General features: G+C 33.6%; 3 protein-coding genes across 6 annotated transcripts; all 3 read right to left on the bottom strand.

Moving 5' to 3' along the window:
* Positions 1 to 429: 429 nt before the first annotated feature.
* On the bottom strand, positions 430 to 5,587 carry LOC112038705 (YTH domain-containing protein ECT4). Of its 3 annotated transcripts, XM_024071550.2 has the most exons (10): positions 5,452 to 5,586; positions 4,695 to 4,771; positions 4,375 to 4,495; positions 4,091 to 4,170; positions 3,626 to 3,920; positions 3,375 to 3,478; positions 2,082 to 2,657; positions 1,781 to 1,993; positions 1,550 to 1,696; positions 430 to 1,374 (listed from the first exon to the last, which is right to left on the bottom strand). In XM_024071550.2, exons 1-10 carry the CDS (start codon positions 5,474 to 5,476, stop codon positions 1,132 to 1,134), a joined length of 1,881 nt encoding a protein of 626 aa, XP_023927318.1. In that variant the 5' UTR covers positions 5,477 to 5,586; the 3' UTR covers positions 430 to 1,131. The 3 variants fall into 3 exon arrangements, with proteins under 3 accessions (XP_023927318.1, XP_023927317.1, XP_023927316.1); XM_024071549.2 differs by having other exon boundaries at positions 3,375 to 3,920; positions 4,695 to 4,762; positions 5,452 to 5,587; XM_024071548.2 differs by having other exon boundaries at positions 3,375 to 3,920.
* A 6,257-nt stretch (positions 5,588 to 11,844) lies between these two features.
* LOC136064496 (YTH domain-containing protein ECT2-like) lies at positions 11,845 to 14,681 on the bottom strand. Its single transcript, XM_065766287.1, has 5 exons — positions 14,412 to 14,681; positions 13,342 to 13,926; positions 13,041 to 13,253; positions 12,814 to 12,960; positions 11,845 to 12,605 (listed from the first exon to the last, which is right to left on the bottom strand). Exons 1-5 carry the CDS (start codon positions 14,679 to 14,681, stop codon positions 12,363 to 12,365), a joined length of 1,458 nt encoding a protein of 485 aa, XP_065622359.1. The 3' UTR covers positions 11,845 to 12,362.
* Positions 14,682 to 16,249: 1,568 nt separating this feature from the next.
* On the bottom strand, positions 16,250 to 21,360 carry LOC112038668 (YTH domain-containing protein ECT4). 2 transcript variants are annotated; one of them, XM_024071503.2, is made up of 9 exons: positions 21,100 to 21,360; positions 20,244 to 20,317; positions 19,864 to 20,023; positions 19,610 to 19,680; positions 18,820 to 19,410; positions 17,750 to 18,334; positions 17,449 to 17,661; positions 17,222 to 17,368; positions 16,250 to 17,012 (listed from the first exon to the last, which is right to left on the bottom strand). In XM_024071503.2, exons 1-9 carry the CDS (start codon positions 21,140 to 21,142, stop codon positions 16,770 to 16,772), a joined length of 2,127 nt encoding a protein of 708 aa, XP_023927271.1. In that variant the 5' UTR covers positions 21,143 to 21,360; the 3' UTR covers positions 16,250 to 16,769. The 2 variants fall into 2 exon arrangements, with proteins under 2 accessions (XP_023927271.1, XP_023927270.1); XM_024071502.2 differs by having other exon boundaries at positions 20,244 to 20,320.
* Between the last annotated feature and the right edge of the window lie 1,841 nt (positions 21,361 to 23,201).

Below are 23,201 nucleotides of genomic sequence, written 5' to 3' on the forward strand. Positions count from 1 at the left end.
GTGCTTAAAGAGCAAATAAGATGTTTTTGAAAGTATTTGTAGTGCCTGACATTAACCTAAACCTCATAAGTAGTTTCTTTATTTTACCCAATAAATTATGAAAAAGATTAAGTCCCTAATGCTGCTTTAAAAACAATAATTCCAAGACAAAAGGGTGTTTAAAAAAAAGAGGGTTTTCCTTTGGACTATGGCCACCAAGGCAATCGTAGACAAAGGTGCATATCAATTAGCTAAAAATTCAACCTGGCAAAATGATACGACATTTGGACGAGTCACATGCCAGAATAAATTGTTCCAAACAAAAACTGACATCAATGAACACATTCCTGTTTCAAGTGTATCAAGAGCATTTTGGAGTGAATCAGTAACTTGTGTAGAAGACACCCGGAACTGAAGAATAAATTTCCTCTGATGGCAAACAAACCAAAATAGCAAACTAAAACTTATGATTACAGTAATGATAATTATACTCAACTCCTTAATCTCAAATAAATTGAGTATGCTTTATGGATCCTTTTCCTACAAATAATAATGACAACTATATAAGAGAAAAACAACAATTATAAGAGTAGATGATCGATGAAGCTTTTTACTCGATAAAATTACTCTATTTTCCCACCTTATTTCAAGCTCTTACAAGTATGAAGCTTTTTAAACTTGACAAAATTACACTACTTTCCCACCTTACTTCAAGCTCTCTTGCAAATATAAAAGCATCGTTGCTTTGCTTTGCAACGAAGCATGCCTAGATTTACAAGATATAAAATAGCCCAAAAAGAGGATATAAGAGGTAAGGGCAAAATAGGGGGATATAAAACTGTGAAACAGAATCCCCAAACAAAATCCTAGGGTATCAGAACCTGTTGGGAGCTAAAACCTTGAAAAAACAGCCTAAAAGTAATGTGGGCTTGACACTAGGTTTAAAACTTCTAAAGATTACTTTCAACTACTCAATGAATGATTGACTATCGAAGCAAAGCAAAACATATGTAATGGGCACTAGTTGGCCAGGAAGATGGAAAATTGGCCGGTAGTTTTTCTGTGTATATTTGGAAGCAGCAAAACTTCTCAGAGGACTCCTTGGAAGAGACTTCACATGAGCAAATGGACTAACGTTCTGTAATGCAGCGTCTAGCAACCATTTGCAACCTCATTTGCTGCGGTTCTATTCTCTGATACAACTGGTTTAACATCCTTTGGGGCATCTCCTGATTTTTCAATTGAAATGTTCTCTGAAAGTTGCAGGTCCTCATCAGTCTGTGCATTAGGGATAGGTTTCTCGATCAAATCTGAGGTAACTTCCAAATGAATCTGTGTTTTCAGCTCCCCATTTGCACCTTTTTTTTCCTGATCAGTGGGCTTTCCTTCCCATTCCTGCACTCACAAGATCAGAAGTAGGCAAAAAAGTAAGCACATATGATATACAACATTGAATATTGTCTTTAGCAAGTCATTATTATCACAAAAAGAAAACATTATGAATGAGTCAAGAATAAAATATTGGAACATAGACCACAAAACATTAACCAATAAGTGGGGAGGGTCTTGCCTTTATCAGGAACTTCTTTTGCTTAGTCTTCATCTCTTGAATTTTCTTCTGGCGGTCCTCATAAAACCCAAAATCATCCAAAATGCTTGTTTTGCTGGGATGCTCCTTGAATATCGCAATCATTTTAAGCCCTTGCTCTAGCTTGACCTACACAAGCCCATTAGTTTGCTGTTTAGACTTGCAAACCAAAGAAGATTAGAAGGCAAAGACAAGAATTAGAAGTGAAATTACCTCTTGTGTGTCCCTACTGTTAGTGACAGGTTTGTTGTCATTGTTCTCAAGGGCAATATGCTTCAACAAACTGTTGGGAATATCCTTTACAATATGCCACTTAACAGGGAAGCAGCCTTTCCATTTGTCTTGTTGCCAGTACTCCACATTCTTGTCAAAATCAACTGGCCCCACCATCTCCGCAAGGCCAACAAATTGCCCACTAGTGTTGACCTAAATAAGAACTCAGAAACGTTGTTGAAAACCAATTTAAACCATAAAATAATGAAAAGCCATTATGCATAGATAATTAGATGCTTACCGAGAAGAGAAGGAATACAGGGCAACCAGCCTCCTGGTATGCTGCCTGAAGCTTCTTGTTGCCATTTGGGGTACTGGCCCAAACATGATACTTAATGCTCTTATGGACATCATCCTCGCTATATGACTTAATAATGAAGAACTTAGCATCAGTACAGTCTCCAGGGAAATCTTCTCTGTTGAACTGTTCTTGGTCTGGCATCTCACTCATCTTATCCTTTTCCTCACCATTAGTTTCAATTGAAGGCAAGTTCTGGCCCTCTGCTAAGACAGTGGGCACAGATTCATTTTGGTTCTTAAAACCTTTGCCACCTCTAGGCCCCTTCTTCAATTCATTCAAACAGTCCACATCATTAGCATAGCCAACATACCCATTGACTCGTCCCCTGTGTTTATACTTAGGGTCAACTGCTAGATGTCCACGCCAGTATGTTTGCGTATCATAACTATTGTATCCAAAGCCCATCCCATATCTAGCTATGTTTCCATAATGACCATGAAACTTGTACGGATAATTATTATTCATAAACCCATAAGCTGCACCAATGCCGGACATTAGTATTGGATCATGGAAACCCTGCAGCAACAAATAAGAAAATTCCTTATAGGACCTCCAGTAAAACTTTAAAAATCAGGTTATGACATAGGCTCTGAAAACCAAACTAAATTGATCAAAAGTACGATAGGCAGACAGTTTGGTCAGGGTCAACAAAACTTTTTTGGTTGGTAAGTTACAGACAGAACTCACCCTGTATCAGGGTTTACAGTTGTATAGCCGGTATAGTCTATTAAGGATCCACAGTCAACCACAAAGTTTTGGGACTAAGGCTTTGTTGTTAGTAAGTTACACACAAATCCCATGAGTCTTGAACCCACGAACTTACCCTCTGTCCCAATTGTGGGAAAAGGACATGCCATTTAATCTAGAGCTTATTGGCCCCAACAGAACTTTCATGGGTTGAACCAGAAAAATTATTCTAGTACCTTTTTTTTTTTTAATTGATGAATTAAGTCTTGAACTCATGACCTCACCCTCCACCTTACTATTACAAGGGGAGGAGGTTCCATCTGAGCTATGGGTCATTGGTCAAATTATTCTAGTCATATAATATTACAATATCACATAGGTTCATGCAATCATTCAAAATTTACACTGTAAACTTAGTGAATGCTGCAGATTACATTTCTAACCATTCTATTTGCAGATGCTGTCTGAATTTCATGAGATCAACACCAGCATCGCTATGCAGAAATTAAGTCCCAACTGAAGATGGCAATGTGGAATCTTTCTTACCATGAAGTGAGAATTCGGTTGGAAATTCTGGTTCTTTGAAGACAGAAGGTTGTTGACATTTGACATTGACTTTTTCGAACCAGTCACAGGCCTGGGCTTCTCATCTGAAAATACAGGGCCATCAAACCTTGGGACGGGATACCTCACCCCATCAAAAGTAGATCTTGGATCCTGATAACCATAAGCATATATACTCCCTGGCAGGAAAGAATTTTCAAATGTAGGTTTTGAGAAAGCTGTGCCATTTTTACCTTTCAGACCCCCACAACTTGAAACATTAGAAGTTTCCACAGTTAAAGGCTTCTGGTCAGCAGCCATTGAGGTGGTAACATCCTCTTGGGAAGGAGCAACAGGACTAGGGGTGTGTGGCCTGCTGGTTGTAGTCAGCGACTGGAAATAGTGAGGATACTGGTAGTGCTGATGCCCATATAGCTGATCACCATTTCCCATAGTCGAAAAAGGGGGTCCTGCTACTGAATATGGATCATAGGGTGCATAGCCATAACCATAGGGATGCATAAAAGACCAATTTTCCCCGTATACTCCCTAAAAATAGACACCATAGACAAGGAAACTATTAGATTATAAGAAACTTTCTCAGTGAAGGCTACCATTAAAACACATGAAAGAGTATTAGGAATTCTAAGATGAAAAGTATAACCAGCTACAGCACCCACTTTTGAGCAAATTTATGCACAAATTAAACACAAACTTACAGAAGCCATTTTCGTGCCATCTGGATTTACATATGTTGAGTAAGTATTAGAATACCCCTCAGTACCAGTCCCATCATACCCTACAAAATATATACAAGAACATTAATACAGTACAACATACCCTTCAATACACAAACTTCATCCACAATATAGACAATATACTACACCAATGATTTATGGTGTTAACATTTTGATATAGTTTGCACCTCCGTCCCTTGAAGCAAGCTTTGGTTACATCAAATATAACACAATGCATTCTCATATGGGGACCTATTTTAACTTACCTCCAGAATAATGGGCAGTAGGTGAATAAACATTAGGGAAATTGCGCATGGTTGGATCCAAAAGATCTGGTGACAATGGGGTTGCAGACCGCTGATATGGCCGGAACTCCTTGGCAAAAGGCTGCATATAAAATACATCAACCTTAATGCCAAAAATATATACCTCTAAAAATTTACACACCGAATTATTCTCAAAAACAGGTTTTCACTTTAAAATTTCCCTCAGGAGCATAACGACTGTTACATTCTAATCAACACAGAATGATTACAGAGAGACAACCTTCTAATTGATAATTGGTGAAGTCTAAAGTGCAATTTACCTTCTTAGCAGGCTCAGAAACTTCCGTTGCCTTTGTCTGGGAATCTAATGACAAATCCTGCTGCAAGTCTGCAGCTTCTAAAAAAAAAAAATAAAGGAAATACAAGAAATCAATAACTCCGTACCTTCATGACCTTATTCTCTTACATATGCTTATCCAAGAAACACAGAGAATTTGAGAACTCAATAACACGTTATTGTCATCATGCATTTAACACTTCATCTTTCTATAACCCAAACACAACTAACAACACAAAACCTTAACCCTTCAATCCAGAATAAAGCACCAAACTTTTTGTAATAAAACCAAGCCCAAAACACAAAATTGATTAACCAAAACTAGATTTTTTTTTTTTTTTTTAAATGTCCATTCAAACAGTTTTGAGTAATTAGCTCAATCAAAAATTTCAGAGATCACCAAACCCATCTACAATAGTATCTCAAAAACCACAACCAAAAAACACAACACGATATTTCACAGCTCTGAAACTATAACCAAGACTACAAAAACTAGCCTACAAAACAATAAAATCTAATAAAGCAAAAGCTCTAAGAGCCATACACAACACTGGAAAACCCAAACACACAGTAAATTCCAGAAACACATCATACACAAAGGAAACATACAAGAAGGTAAAAAAACCCAGTTTGGATCCATAGGCAGGCATAGAAGAAGAGATCAGAAACTAAGAAACAACAGCAAAGAAAACCCAGACACCAAAGTATACCCAGATGAGCAAACTGAGTAAAGATACGACCTTCAAGAGGAGCAACGGTGGCCATGACCAAAGAGAGAGTTTTGAGGCTTTGGAGAACAACAGGGCTCGTAGCCGCCTTAAAGGGTTTTGGGTTTTTGGAATGTCACACTTACTCAGAGTCACAGGGTTTTTATTGGTGTCTAAACTCAGCCAAAATAAATGAAAGTTTTATTTTACTATGCTACGCAATCATTTATGGATTTTTTTTTTTTCCCCTTTCTGCCAAAACTATTAGATGTATATAATATATAATATAATATAAGTTATATATATAAATATACACACACAAACTAAATAAATGAAAGTTTTATTTTATTATGCTACGCAATCATTTATGGATTTTTTTTTTTCCTTTCTGCCAAAATTATTAGATATATATAATATATAATATAATATAATATAAGGAAGTGATGAATTTAGTCTTTAAATATTCTACTACCACACTCACAGATTAACAAGCCTACCACCCAAGTATTTTGTGATATTACTTCTCAAACCCAAAAAAAAAAAAAAAAAAGTATTTTGTGATGGTGCCAAAATTATTCTAGTTCTTGGAAATTGGAACTTTATTTCTAGATTTTTTTTTTTAAAAAAATTCTTAATTGATAAGTTACAAAACTGTACAATAGGCCTTGCATCTTTGATTAAGAGAAAGTAACAAAGCTTCATAAAACCATCATTTTATAATATGTGAGTCTCACACGCTTATGAATAAATGGTTTTGTAAAATGACTATATAAGGTAATTTTCCTTAAAACAAAGGACTAATGATCATACTTTTTTACTTACTATTATTGAAAAAGACAACATCTTTGAGTTGGAATTTAAAACTTATTGATGTCCATTTTTAAAACTATATGGCAAGACTTAAAATACTTAGAAGAAAATAAGTAAACAAATAGAGGTCACATATTCTCGTATATACTAAAAAGACAATAGTTGATTTTTTATTTTGTTTCCTCATGCCAAAGAATGTATTTTTAAAAATATTTTATTTTGCTTGCTTAGGCAGTCATTTATGAAATAACATCTTTTTCTTTTTGTCAAAATTATGAGTTTACTTGCAAATTTATTTCTAGTTTTCCCCCCTTAATTGATTAGTTACAAAACTATCAAACACATCTCGCACTTAGGACTAAGAGGAAATATCGAGACTCCATGAAGTCATCCTCTCAATCTCATAACAAATAAGACCTACACATCTGTGAATGAGTGATTTTATGGAACAAATTCATAAGGTAACTTTCTTTATGATTAGAGTGCCTAATTCTTTATCTCATTATATTTTAAGAAGACAACGTCATTTGAGTTGGAATTTGAAACTCATTGCCATCTGTTTTTGGAATTATATGGCAAAACTTAAAATAGAAAAATAAAAGGGTAAACAAATATATATCACCATATATGTGTGATAATTAGAGAGTATGTATATATGCTCAATATACTTAGGAAAATAGTTGAATTTTTATTTTATTTTACTTGGCCCAAAAATAGGGTTTTATTTTATTTTGTTTGCTTAGGTGGTCATTTATGGGGTTTTTTTTTTTTATTTGGGTTTCTTTTTTCTTAATTTATTAGTTACAAACTTATCAAATAGGTGAATAGGTCTTGCTTCTAGGACTCATAGGAAGTATTAAGGCACCATAAAGGTATCAACTCATTGTATATGGGATCTACAGGCATGTGAAGGGGTGGCTTTACGGAACAACTTCATAAGGATATTTTGCTAGGGTTAGAGGACCATATTCTTTATCTCATTATTATTTAAAAAGTCAGCGTCATTTGAGTTGGAATTTAACATTGGATTTTGAAATTATATAGCAAGAGATAATTACAATATGCTAATAATTTTGGAATTTGAACCATTTCTCCCCTAGATCCCAAACACTTTGTGCATGGAAATGTGTCAATTCAGTTACGTTGTATACTATAAATGATTTATAGAGTATATATACTTGTATATACTTGAGAAAATAGTTGAATTCTTATTTGTTTTACTCAGCAAAAAAAAAAAAAAAAGGTTTTATGTTATTTTATTTTTACTTGCTTGCTTAGCTGATCATTTATAAAAGGCAAATTATGAAATCACTTGCAAGTCTATTTCTAGATTTTTTTTTCCCCCTTAATTGATAAGCAACAAATCTATTTAATAGGTCGTGCCTAGGATTAAGAGGAAGTATTGAGACTCCATGAAACCATCCTCTCATAGCATAAGGGTACCACAAATATGTGAGGAGATGACTTCATGGAATAGCTTCATAAAGTAATTTTCCCTAGAACCAGATGAATCTACTCTCTCTCTCTCTCTCTCATTGAAAAAGACTACGTCATTTGAGTTGGAATTTGTAATTCATTGATATCTAATTATCTATTTTTGAAATTATATGGCAAGATTTATATACTTCAAGAAAAGAGTTGAATCTACTACAAGTGTTTGTCTTATTGTAAACGAGCTCTACCTAAGAAAATGATAATGAAAGATTATATACTCTTAAGTAACGTTGCTTGGGCCTAGAGATGCAGATGATCTTTCTGCATGCTACTACTACTTCTTAAAGGACACAGGCCACTACAGTATCCAACTATTTATCTCATTTATTTAGGAAAATAAAGAATTTGATTGGTATTAAAAAAATGATAAATAAAGCATTATCTAGCAATGAGATAACTAATTCGACAAATGGATCAACAACAATGTGTGGAGTAATTAAGTAGAAGCATGAAGTGGGTAAATTGAACAAAACCAATGGTGACATTCAAAATCATTCGACTAGCTAGTTTTTGTTTTATACAAATAAAAAAAAAATTTGAGAAAGGGCAAGGCAATTATTGGCCCCCCTCATTGTAGATAATGAAACTGCAAGAATAAAAAAAAAAAGTAATGTTATATATTTGAAGGGTATGAAATGAGGGGTTTGGGATTCTCAAAAAAAAAAAAAAAAAGGGTTCTGATTTTAGTTTTTAGTTTGATGACTTTAATAAAGTACAAGAGAACAAGGGTTTTTTAATTATAAAATTAATGGGGATTTGAGTTTTGTTAATATGTAGATCTGGAATGATTAAATGTAAAATATTATATCAATTCCATATCATTTCAAATGTTTTTATTAGAGCTAAACCCCCAAAACTCAATCATAATCTTGGATTGAGAAGTTCATATCAAATTATTATACTAATTGTTTTTCAAATTTCTTGATGTTAAATTTTCAAATCCAAATGTAACCTTACACGATCCATATTGCTTAACTTATTGTCGTGAAATTCTCCTGATATTGAATGTGGAACAAGTTTGTGTTATAAATCTCGATGTTCACATAAATAGAAGTTATTTTAAATGATTCTCAATGAATGCCTTATACTTTAGCAGCATTTAATTCACAAGTGAAGTGAAGTTTTTGGGAAGCAAGAAAGAGTGGAAAAACAAGATACAAAAAGTATACACCTCAAACTTTTATTTTATTTTTTTATTTATTATAAATTGATAATTAAAATAATGGTAGAAGGGGATTCAAACTTTGATTCTTCTCATAAAGAAAAACAATCAACCCCGCTAAGTTACAATACTTTGATTAGACCTCAAGCTTTAATATAACACAAAATTGGCAGTAACCTTTGTCCTTTGGTGGAAGGTATGTGAAAAAAAATAGAGCAGTTGATTAAATTGCCAGAAACAGCTTCACCACCCTAAATAAGTTAATGTCAAAATGCATAGCAGTTAAGGAGCTCTAAGCGCAAGAACCATTACTAAGAAACTATGGAGCTTTTAGCACCCAAAAAAAAAAAAAACTATGGAGCTTTGCTAATGCAAGAAAATGCAATAATAATAGATTATATCTAGTATCTTGATGTAGAATGGTGCGAATCACCTTTCAATGTGTAGATAATAGGTATAGGATAGTGGTAGGTGGGCTTCAAAGTTCAAATAGCTCAACTAAAAAAGTATATTGTCATCAAATTGACCTGGATGGTGGCTGAATCTTCCACCCACTTCTATGGCTTCCAAATTTTTATGATTATTTCTTGGTCATGTAATTCAATTTAACAAATCATATATATAAGCTCAAACTTAAAAAAAAAAATTATACATAAGTCAAATAAATTAAATAAGCTCATACAAACTCTTGCAACACTATCTTTTAAAAAACAATTGCTATATTGCTATTTTGGTTTTATCGCTTGTTTTTTTCTTAAACCCTTCATTGTTTAGCCACAAGTTTATAGAATAATAATTTTATTGAGAAACTTTAACTAAGTGTTACGTAGATTGAATAAAATTCGGTGCTTTAAAAATCTGTAAATAATCTTTTAAAAAAATATATGTAAATAATAAATTAATTATGATAATTTCCTCACATAATCATAGACAATTCAGTGCTAATTGTTATTCATTAGAATTTGAATTCTATATTAGAACTTATTAAAAAACACTAGACTCATCACACGTGCAATAATGCTATTTTTTTTTTTTTTGGTTATTTGATTTTTGGTTTAATGTTATAATGTGGTAAGGTAATATGAAATAATTTTAAAAATGAAATAGAGAACCGTAAGAAATTGAAACCTAATGGACATTTGAATTTATTGATTGGAATAAGAATTGTGATAATAAAAAATTTGAGATTTAAGCAAAACAAAGATCATATACGCTAATGTGAATGGATGAGGATTTGTGATAATTGTATAGAATTTGGATAACAAAAATTTTAGAATGTTTTAAAGAATTTAAAAAAAATACATAGAAATTTTGGGATAAGAATTAGTAGTTTTTACGTGAGGTAGTAGTTTTTTTTTTTTTTTTTTTTTTGAAATAAGTAATTTTGTATTTTTTTTATAAAGATAATTGAATTATTTAAATTCAAATAGATAACAAATACATATAGGAATCAGACATTTGAATATAAATGGGAGGTGAGAATAACGGTTTTTTTTTTTTTTTTTCATTTTGTACATGAGATAGTATTACTTTTTATTTTTTTTTTTTTTTTGGTAAGAAAAAATAAATAAACTAAAGGGTATGTTATTTCAGAATTTGTATGAGGATATTTTGTACATCAAAAATTGAAGACGAAATAAGAGAATTCTCTTATTAATAGTATAGATGATACCTATATTATCTAATTATTTATCTCACATAAATTAAAAAAAATCTCAAACTAATCCAATAAGTACCCTCAAATAAAATAAAATAAAAACTAATCCAATAAGTATTAATAATTGGAGTTATGTTAGGACTTTTGTATAAATCTAACTAAATTTTCTAATGAAAAGAAAGGCTGTGACAATAGATAACTGTATGTTACAAACATAAGACTTTATTAGAAATCTTATAGAATTGAAATCCTAATTTTTAATATGATAAGTTCAACTTATACAACGTTGACAACTTTTTTATTTGAGCTAAATTAAGATAATGAGATAGTAAAAAATGAGATAAAGTAATTTTTTTTTTGAGACAACAGTAAAGTAATATTTCATATATGAGTTATATCCTTAAAAAATTACTATATTCAAACAAATATTACTTTATCCCTTTTTTTATTTATCTTCAATTAATATAATAGATTTTTTTTGGTTCTTTTTATACTTGTCTAAAAGTAAAAAAACGTGTCCTCTGACTCAACAACATATCTATAGCTCATTTAAATTTTACCATTGTTTATACAAAGTAAAACTATTATTGACCCATATAGAGCTTTGTTTGGATTGCTCTAGTGCATTGTTCATGTCTTATAACAGTATATTTAAGTTTATAAACAGTAATTTTAAAAGTAAACTAACCGAAAAATAATTTTTTATTATTTTTAATTTTTAACAAAATAAACAATATTCAATTGCAAACATATTCTATGAATTATGTTTTACCGCACGTTTTTTTTTTTTTTTTTCATTGCATATTGTACCCAAAGTCCGGAAGAAAAGCCACAGAAACCAGTTGTTTTTTCTTGAGCTGCAATATCATTTATTGCCTTTCAAAATTTTTTACTTTTTCCCTGAATTTGCGTGGAACGCTACTTGCCCATTATGACAACCAAGAATATTTACTCAGTACAACATTACCTTTTCATCCAAAGATGAGAAAAGTCCAACAGCAATAATGCATAGAATGATAGAGCTGCCACTCTGATGTATGATTTACAAGTTATTATCAGGAAACAGTTTTACCGGTAAAAGCTTTTTTACTTTTATATTTCTATTTACTTTCCTTGATTAGTAAAGACTTTCTACTTCAAGCACATACACGAGGTGTCCTTCGTAGAAATCATATAATCATTATGTTATGCAGACCCCCTAAATGATATTATTCTATTTTCAACAAAAAATTGACCAAAATTTGAAAACAAAGCAGACAATAATACCATAGTAAACAGAGGACAATTATAACAACAGCAACAATTGCAAAATATAAAGGAAATCTTCTTAAACTCTTGACTATATTGTGCAGTATTTTCCCACCTTGCCTCTAGCTCTCTTACAAGCACAAAAGCAAAGCTGCCCCTCGACAAAGTAGATCTAGATTTACAAGATAGGAAATTGCCAAGAAAAAGGAAAACCCAAAAAAAAAAAAAAAAAAGAAGAGAGAAGAAAACATGAAGATAACAATATAAAAGCCACTAAGACATAAACCCCCTAAACCCAAAATCCTAGCGAATCAAAACCTGTTAGGAGCTACCACTTTAAAACAGACCCAAAGAAGCCTTCCTTGCCTTCACCATAGCTTTGAAAAAAACTAAAGATGACATTCTATTGCTTAACTTTAAGCACGAGCAAGACAGACACGAGATGGTGGCCCATAAGATATGGAAACTAAGCCAGCAGTTAGTTCTGTATTATACAAAAACCAACATAACTTCTGGCTAAGTTCCTCATAAGAAACTTCAATGCACATGGACCACCATTGTGTGAGACAGAGACTAGCAACCATTTGCAACACCATTAGCTAGAATCCTCTTCTCTGACACAACTGGTTTAGCACTCTTAGGTGCATCTCCAGTTTTTGCAACTGAACCATTATCCAAAATCTTGGGGTCCTCATTAGCCTGCACAGAAGGGATAGGCTCCTTGATCAAATCTGAGGCAGCCTCCACCGAATTTTGGGTTTTCAGTTCACCATTAACCCTTTCTTTCTTCTCATCAGTGTGCTTTCCTTCCCATACCTGCATTCACAAGATCAGTAAGTATACAATACTATTTTAACCTCACATAGCAAACAATGTCAAATCTTGCCTACAAAATATAAAGAAAACCAATTTGACGGCAATTATTAGGATATATCTGATAAGAAATTCATTGTTACTACAAAGGACAGAATGAGATGAAAAGCTTATAACAAGGAAGAGAAGGCTTAAGAGTTAAGAGTCTTGCCTGTTTTGTAAACTGCAGTTGCTTAGCCTTCTTCTCCTGAATTGTTTTCTGGCGGGCCTCATAAAACCCAAAGTCATCCAAAATGCATGTTTTGCTGGAATGCTCCTTGAATATTTTAATCAATTTAAGCCCTGGCTCTAACTTGACCTGCACAAAGACATTCATAGCTGTTTAGAAAGGAAAAACACAGAAAACCAGGCAACAACAAAAGCAAGAACTAATATTACCTCTTGAGTGTCCCTACTGTTCGTCACAGGTTTGTTCTCATTGTTATCAAGGGTAATGTGCTTCAACAAACTGTTAGGAACATCCTTAACAATGTGCCACTTAACAGGGAAGCAGCCGTTCCACTTATCTTGTTGCCAATACTCCAAACTCTTCTCAAAATCAACTGGTCCAACCATTTCCGCAAGGCCAACAAACTGCCCGCTTGTATTGACCTAAACAAGAATTCAAAAGACAATGCTAAGGAGCAAGCAAGGAATTAAAAGAAATAAACCCATTAAATTCTTGCATCCATATTCTCACCGAGAAGAAAAGAAACACGGGGCAATCCCCAGATTTCTCCTGAGCCTCCTGGTATGCTGCATGAAGCTTCTTATTGCCATTTTGTGTGCTGGCCCAAACATTATACTTAATGCTCTTATGGACATCATCCTCACTGTATGACTTTATAATATAAAATTTAGCATCAGTATACTCCTCTGGGAAATCTGGTCTGTTGTACTGGTCACGATCTGGAACAACACTTGTCTTATCCTTCTCCTCATCACTAGTTGCATTTATTGTCTCATTCTGACCCTTTGCTGCCAAGACATTGGGTGAAAAACCCTTATGGTTTTTGGGGCCACCCTTAAATCTAGGTCCTTTGTTCAGTTCATTCAAACCATCTGAGTTCTCATTACCATAGCCAAATCGTCCTCTTGGTTTATGCTTACTATCAAACACCAACCATGGACGTCCATTTGCTCTTGAATCATATCCATGAGATCCAAAGCCCATACCAGATCTAACAGTATTCCCATACTGACCATATAACTTGCTTGGTTGGTACACCCTACCCATAAACCCAGGAGTGCTCATTCCAGGCATCGGTCTTGGATGGTGCAAACCCTGTCAGATAAAACAAACCCTTCAGTAAGCAACATATAAAAAGGCAACCTTATCAACAACCAAAAAAAAATTACATCCTCCAGTGAAATCATAATAAATCTGTGTATGACAACAATCATAGGAGAATTTCTAAGATCAATTTTATCATCACATTATATGTTCACCAGAAAGGCAGACAAAACAGTATGCTCCAGAGTGCAGACATTTCAACAAGCCAGTTAAACCTTTATTGGTGGAAATTGAAGTTTGGAATCAGCCAACAAATGGAACTAAGAAAAGATATCTAATCACACATTTTCTTGTAAGCTATGGATTTAAACTGTCTGCACAATGGCCATATCTTAATCCAAACAGCAGGAAATCTAGTTCATCTTTCAACAGTTCCCATAGCAGGAAAGCACTGGCAATCAAACTACCTGTTCAATTACAATATGAAACATTAAAACTATAAAAACCAAATGAAATAATATGAGACTCATGCATACCATGTAATTAGTATTTGGACGGAAACTTTGATTCCTAGAAGATTGAAGGCTATTGCCATTTGAAAATGAAGAAGGGATTGTTGTGCTGTTCACAGGCCTAGGCTGCCCATCTGAAAGTAGCGGGCCATCTAACAATGGGAATGGAGACCTCAACATATCAAAATTAAATCTTCCATCCTGATAATTGGAAGTAGGACCACGCCCTGGCACAGCACACCTTCCATATGAACCATTAGAGACAAANATACAATACATATAGGAATCAGACATTTGAATATAAATGGGAGGTGAGAATAACGGTTTTTTTTTTTTTTTTCCATTTTGTACATGAGATAGTATTACTTTTTATTTTTTTTTTTTTTTTGGTAAGAAAAAATAAATAAACTAAAGGGTATGTTATTTCAGAATTTGTATGAGGATATTTTGTACATCAAAAATTGAAGACGAAATAAGAGAATTCTCTTATTAATAGTATAGATGATACCTATATTATCTAATTATTTATCTCACATAAATTAAAAAAAATCTCAAACTAATCCAATAAGTACCCTCAAATAAAATAAAATAAAAACTAATCCAATAAGTATTAATAATTGGAGTTATGTTAGGACTTTTGTATAAATCTAACTAAATTTTCTAATGAAAAGAAAGGCTGTGACAATAGATAACTGTATGTTACAAACATAAGACTTTATTAGAAATCTTATAGAATTGAAATCCTAATTTTTAATATGATAAGTTCAACTTATACAACGTTGACAACTTTTTTATTTGAGCTAAATTAAGATAATGAGATAGTAAAAAATGAGATAAAGTAATATTTTTTTTGAGACAACAGTAAAGTAATATTTCATATATGAGTTATATCCTTAAAAAATTACTATATTCAAACAAATATTACTTTATCCCTTTTTTTATTTATCTTCAATTAATATAATAGATTTTTTTTTTGTTCTTTTTATACTTGTACTAAAAGTAAAAAAACGTGTCCTCTGACTCAACAACATATCTATAGCTCATTTAAATTTTACCATTGTTTATACAAAGTAAAACTATTATTGACCCATATAGAGCTTTGTTTGGATTGCATCTAGTGCATTGTTCATGTCTTATGAACAGTATATTTAAGTTTATAAACAGTAATTTTAAAAGTAAACTGCAACCGAAAAATAATTTTTTATTATTTTTAATTTTTAACAAAATAAACAATATTCAATTGCAAACATATTCTATGAATTATGTTTTACCGCACGTTTTTTTTTTTTTTTTCATTGCATATTGTACCCAAAGTCCGGAAGAAAAGCCACAGAAACCAGTTGTTTTTTCTTGAGCTGCAGATATCATTTATTGCCTTTCAAAATTTTTTACTTTTTCCCTGAATTTGCGTGCGAACGCTACTTGCCCATTATGACAACCAAGAATATTTACTCAGTACAACATTACCTTTTCATCCAAAGATGAGAAAAGTCCAACAGCAATAATGCATAGAATGATAGAGCTGCCACTCTGATGTATGATTTACAAGTTATTATCAGGAAACAGTTTTACCGGTAAAAGCTTTTTACTTTTTCTATTTTTTCCTTGATTAGTAAAGACTTTCTACTTCAAGCACATACACGAGGTGTCCTTCGCTTTTTCTATTTTTTCCTTGATTAGTAAAGACTTTCTACTTCAAGCACATACACGAGGTGTCCTTCGTAGAAATCATATAATCATTATGTTATGCAGACCCCCTAAATGATATTATTCTATTTTCAACAAAAAATTGACCAAAATTTGAAAACAAAGCAGACAATAATACCATAGTAAACAGAGGACAATTATAACAACAGCAACAATTGCAAAATATAAAGGAAATCTTCTTAAACTCTTGACTATATTGTGCAGTATTTTCCCACCTTGCCTCTAGCTCTCTTACAAGCACAAAAGCAAAGCTGCCCCTCGACAAAGTAGATCTAGATTTACAAGATAGGAAATTGCCAAGAAAAAGGAAAACCCAAAAAAAAAAAAAAAAAAAAGAAGAGAAAAGAAAACATGAAGATAACAATATAAAAGCCACTAAGACATAAACCCCCTAAACCCAAAATCCTAGCGAATCAAAACCTGTTAGGAGCTACCACTTTAAAACAGACCCAAAGAAGCCTTCCTTGCCTTCACCATAGCTTTGAAAAAAACTAAAGATGACATTCTATTGCTTAACTTTAAGCACGAGCAAGACAGACACGAGATGGTGGCCCATAAGATATGGAAACTAAGCCAGCAGTTAGTTCTGTATTATACAAAAACCAACATAACTTCTGGCTAAGTTCCTCATAAGAAACTTCAATGCACATGGACCACCATTGTGTGAGACAGAGACTAGCAACCATTTGCAACACCATTAGCTAGAATCCTCTTCTCTGACACAACTGGTTTAGCACTCTTAGGTGCATCTCCAGTTTTTGCAACTGAACCATTATCCAAAATCTTGGGGTCCTCATTAGCCTGCACAGAAGGGATAGGCTCCTTGATCAAATCTGAGGCAGCCTCCACCGAATTTTGGGTTTTCAGTTCACCATTAACCCTTTCTTTCTTCTCATCAGTGTGCTTTCCTTCCCATACCTGCATTCACAAGATCAGTAAGTATACAATACTATTTTAACCTCACATAGCAAACAATGTCAAATCTTGCCTACAAAATATAAAGAAAACCAATTTGACGGCAATTATTAGGATATATCTGATAAGAAATTCATTGTTACTACAAAGGACAGAATGAGTATGAAAAGCTTATAACAAGGAAGAGAAGGCTTAAGAGTTAAGAGTCTTGCCTGTTTTGTAAACTGCAGTTGCTTGGCCTTCTTCTCCTGAATTGTTTTCTGGCGGGCCTCATAAAACCCAAAGTCATCCAAAATGCATGTTTTGCTGGAATGCTCCTTGAATATTTTAATCAATTTAAGCCCTGGCTCTAACTTGACCTGCACAAAGACATTCATAGCTGTTTAGAAAGGAAAAACACAGAAAACCAGGCAACAACAAAAGCAAGAACTAATATTACCTCTTGAGTGTCCCTACTGTTCGTCACAGGTTTGTTCTCATTGTTATCAAGGGTAATGTGCTTCAACAAACTGTTAGGAACATCCTTAACAATGTGCCACTTAACAGGGAAGCAGCCGTTCCACTTATCTTGTTGCCAATACTCCAAACTCTTCTCAAAATCAACTGGTCCAACCATTTCCGCAAGGCCAACAAACTGCCCGCTTGTATTGACCTAAACAAGAATTCAAAAGACAATGCTAAGGAGCAAGCAAGGAATTAAAAGAAATAAACCCATTAAATTCTTGCATCCATATTCTCACCGAGAAGAAAAGAAACACGGGGCAATCCCCAGATTTCTCCTGAGCCTCCTGGTATGCTGCATGAAGCTTCTTATTGCCATTTTGTGTGCTGGCCCAAACATTATACTTAATGCTCTTATGGACATCATCCTCACTGTATGACTTTATAATATAAAATTTAGCATCAGTATACTCCTCTGGGAAATCTGGTCTGTTGTACTGGTCACGATCTGGAACAACACTTGTCTTATCCTTCTCCTCATCACTAGTTGCATTTATTGTCTCATTCTGACCCTTTGCTGCCAAGACATTGGGTGAAAAACCCTTATGGTTTTTGGGGCCACCCTTAAATCTAGGTCCTTTGTTCAGTTCATTCAAACCATCTGAGTTCTCATTACCATAGCCAAATCGTCCTCTTGGTTTATGCTTACTATCAAACACCAACCATGGACGTCCATTTGCTCTTGAATCATATCCATGAGATCCAAAGCCCATACCAGATCTAACAGTATTCCCATACTGACCATATAACTTGCTTGGTTGGTACACCCTACCCATAAACCCAGGAGTGCTCATTCCAGGCATCGGTCTTGGATGGTGCAAACCCTGTCAGATAAAACAAACCCTTCAGTAAGCAACATATAAAAAGGCAACCTTATCAACAACCAAAAAAAAATTACATCCTCCAGTGAAATCATAATAAATCTGTGTATGACAACAATCATAGGAGAATTTCTAAGATCAATTTTATCATCACATTATATGTTCACCAGAAAGGCAGACAAAACAGTATGCTCCAGAGTGCAGACATTTCAACAAGCCAGTTAAACCTTTATTGGTGGAAATTGAAGTTTGGAATCAGCCAACAAATGGAACTAAGAAAAGATATCTAATCACACATTTTCTTGTAAGCTATGGATTTAAACTGTCTGCACAATGGCCATATCTTAATCCAAACAGCAGGAAATCTAGTTCATCTTTCAACAGTTCCCATAGCAGGAAAGCACTGGCAATCAAACTACCTGTTCAATTACAATATGAAACATTAAAACTATAAAAACCAAATGAAATAATATGAGACTCATGCATACCATGTAATTAGTATTTGGACGGAAACTTTGATTCCTAGAAGATTGAAGGCTATTGCCATTTGAAAATGAAGAAGGGATTGTTGTGCTGTTCACAGGCCTAGGCTGCCCATCTGAAAGTAGCGGGCCATCTAACAATGGGAATGGAGACCTCAACATATCAAAATTAAATCTTCCATCCTGATAATTGGAAGTAGGACCACGCCCTGGCACAGCACCCCTTCCATATGAACCATTAGAGACAAACGAATTCTGATGAGCAGGTTTTATGGGTGCTGAAGCATTATTCCCTTTGATGCCTCCACCATTTGTAATGCCATTAGAATTCCCGTTAGCTGCTTCCACAGGAAGAGGCTTTTGATCAGCAGCTACAGAGGTGGAAACATCAGTTTGAGGGGCAGCAGGACTAGGGTTATATGGCCCACTAGTTGGAGTTATCGGCTGGAAGAAAGGATACTGGTAATGCTGAGGCCCATATAACTGCCCATCATTACCCATAGTTGGAACTGGAGAAGCTGCTGGTGAATATGGACCATATGGTGCATATCCATAACCATGGTGATACATAACAGACCCGTTATCCCCGTAAACTCCCTGAAAATATGAAACAGCACATTAATAGACAAAATTAGAATAAGTCAGAACCATTGATATACATAACCATCAAAATGTATGCAGGCTCATAAAAAATTTAAAACATGATAACTGACATGTACAACCAATCACAAATTCACTTGATTGACCAAGCTTATAAAGAAGCCAAGAAAATCACCAATGATAAAGCACAACTTACAGAAGGCATCTCAACTCCATCATTCACATATCTTGAGTAGTCATCCCACTCATTACCAGTCCCATCATAACCTACAAAAGGTTCTAATGCACATAAGTACAATCTAAGCAGAGCCTGGCAAACATTATTTTGTAGAAAATATCCAGAAAGGCAGAGAATCATTTATAATAAGACATTTGAATGGTAAATAGGACTACTTTATCTCCTAACCAACATTGTACAAGTTCATTCAGTTAGTTCACATATTAATTTACCTCCATAGTAATAGGCAGTGGATGGATAAGTATTGGGAACATAGCACATGTTAGGATCCATGAAATCAGTTAGTAATGGAGTCACAGACCGCTCAAATGCTGGGATCTGACCATTCAAAACATTGCCCGAATCAACCGATCCATATTGATTAGTTGAAGGCTGCATCAAGATACAATCAATCTTAAGACACTTTCTGTATATTTAGTATATAACATAACGCCAGAATAAATTACAATATAACTGATTTTTCCTTGCAACTCAATGCTTTTTGTTGGCTTTAGTGTATCAAATATCTTCACATGTGAAATTTGGATTCCAATAAACACATAACGAGATGCAATTAACTAATCAATCACACAAAACGCGGAGTGAGAATTACCTTCTTGGTAGGCTCGGGAATTTCCAGAGTCTTCGTCTGAGAATCCAAAGACAATTTCTGCAGCAACTCTGTAGCTTCTATAGAAAGAAGAAAAGTAAAGGAAATACATACTTTCGGAAACTGAAGAAACACATTGATCACAATATATCCTCTATATAATCCATCTTTCAAAAGCACAAATAAACAAATCAGACAACCACAATTGTTTCCAAAGCCTGATTCCAAATTATGGTCTCCTATAATTCACAGATAACAAATATTCAAATCATATAATTTCACAAAAATATGAACCAATCTCTCCTCAAACCAATTCAAAGTAGAATTACCCATCAAACACCGAAATTTTAAATTGCAAACAATCCAGATCTTAAAGATAACCAACAAAATTACTCAACAAATAGGCATGCCAATAACAAAAACAATAAAAACCAATAAAAATAACCCATCAAAATTGCCAATTCAATCATAATTTCAACGAGAGCATCATGAAAATCAAATACCCATTAATTCTAATATCTTTGGGGGGGGGGGAAATAAATCAAGAACAGCTTCAACATACATAACACACAACAAATGAACAAATCACACCACAAAACCTAGCAGAAACAAACCCTAAACATCAAAATCCAAGCCAAACAAACACATCTCAACCCGATCCGAACACATAATCTTCCACAAAGACCAATAAAACCCCATAAAACGAAACAACCAGATGGATCCAAACCAAACCCGAGTCACACAAAAGTAGATCAGCACAAAAAAAAAAACCCACAAAACTCAACCAGACCCAGATGGAGAAAACGCTAAAAAACGAGAAAACAAGGCAGACCCAGATGAAGAAATCAAAAAAGGATACGATCTGCGGTGGGAGGAGAAGGAGCTGGAGCAACGGTGGCCATGACCGATATTTCTGGATAGATCTCGTTGAAAAAATAGGTTTCCAAACCCTAAATAAATCTAAAAAATCCCTAAATAAAGGGTTTTAGAGAGAGAAACCCTAAGAGAGAGAGAGAGAGATTAGGAGGGAACAACGGGTCTCAAACTGTGGTATCTCACACACACGCACACACACAGCCGCCAAGGGTTTGTGGGTTTTGGAAGAGAGAGGGTTTTGTTGATCCAAAAGCGGTGATTCAAATAGCACCACGGCTCTCTTTTTACACAGTCCTTATTCGGTCACCCGCGGGTGAGGGATTTCGAGCTCTGTGATTGGACCGTGGTACACGTGGCGGGAATTGAGTGGGTTTGAAGTGTTGTAGGTGGTGGAGGAGGCGGAGTTTGATTGGTCTGTGAGGTAGTTTTGGAAGACACGTGGGTACACGCGCGGGGGGCCCTTAAAAGCCCTTTAATTTTCAATCTCTCAAATTGAAAGAGTTGTGTGTGCCCTTTGGCCAAAAGATGGAAACCCTAATTAGAAAAGGACACAGCTGTCCCTATTTTGTTAGTCATGCAATTAACCTTTACCTTGGGTTTACTTGTCCAATGGCAACCAAGAAAAATAATATATGTATTAAAAAAATAAATAAAAATTGGGCTTTACTTTGAAGGGGCCTCTGTACTATGGGCCTTTTTGTGATGGAAGTGCAAGTGTGGTTGGTATCTTTAAAGAGATGTGAACACACCAAAAATGACAAAAAAACAAAGGTATCAACAAGACATTTTCATCTTTTCATTTTCATGCTTTTTTTAGTATGGTGAAATCTATGATATTTTTGAATTTTGAATTTTTTAAAGGGGTTTTTAAATATTCCAAAATACTACTACTCTTTCCAATTACCTTACTTTATATATTATTATTATTATAGGAGATAAAATTATAGGAATATAACAAATAGTACATGAATAATGCATTGATTTGTACAACACCACCAATAATAGATATATTATTATATTAGTATCAAAATTGTAGAATATACTAAGAATCCTTAACAAACATATTAGAATTCGCCACATGTGTTATTCCAATCATTTTATCATGTTCAGATCATACTTTGTAAGTGACAGTCAGCATGTAGAGAGCATTTTAGTGAGTTTATTAAAATTTCTAAATTCAGATCAAATTTGTTTCTTAGAGGTGGCTTGGAAACTAGAAGGTGTTTTGTTTATTTTTGAGAGCTTCAAAGTCATTTATATTTTTAGTGTACCTTTAAAATTTAATTGTGCTACTAATGAAAATGAAGAGGTCATTGTTTGTCTAGAAAAGTGCCCCTCCTTTTTCATTTCTATTTCTCATTGTAAAGATGATTATAAATAAATGAATGTTATATTGTCACTTTACTAAATAAATAAAAAATAAAAAAGTGAGCATGCTAATTGCAGCACAATGCTCTGTCAAAATTGTCCATTTGTAATAAATAGTAGTTTGGGATTACATATTATACCAATTTTGGACTACCACTATAGTAAATCTAAAGAAGTTATTTGAATGTCTTAAGAAATTTTGTTTGGATAAGTGAAAATACTGAGAAACATCTATAATTTATAATATATATATATATATATATAATCGAATAAGCTTGTTATAAAAGAGGGAAAATTTTATTTTATTATATATTCCTATGCATTTCACAAGTTTCCAATCAGTTAAGAATACAATCTAAGATTTTTAGAGTTATATGTAAAGTTAAACGATTATTTATATATATATATATATATATATATATTTTTTTTTAAGCTAAACAACACTTTTTTTTTTGAAAGGTCACACATATACACTTAAATTAGGCTATAGTAGAAATTCTATCTTGTATTAAAAAATATATATATATATATATTTATATTTAGATATAAGTTTGGAAATGCTTCCTTTTCTTTTTCTTTTTTCTTTTTTACATTCAGTTTGGAAAGTGCTTTTTAGCAACGGGAAGATTCTAATTTGTTCTTTTTTATTTCAAGATGAGCATATCAGTTACATGTACAATTAGTGAATAAGTCATCCCTGTAAAATAGCTAGCTATA

The sequence above is a fragment of the Quercus suber genome, unplaced genomic scaffold, assembly GCF_002906115.3.
Source record: "Quercus suber isolate HL8 unplaced genomic scaffold, Cork oak 2.0 scaffold_698, whole genome shotgun sequence".
NCBI lineage: Eukaryota > Viridiplantae > Streptophyta > Magnoliopsida > Fagales > Fagaceae > Quercus > Quercus suber.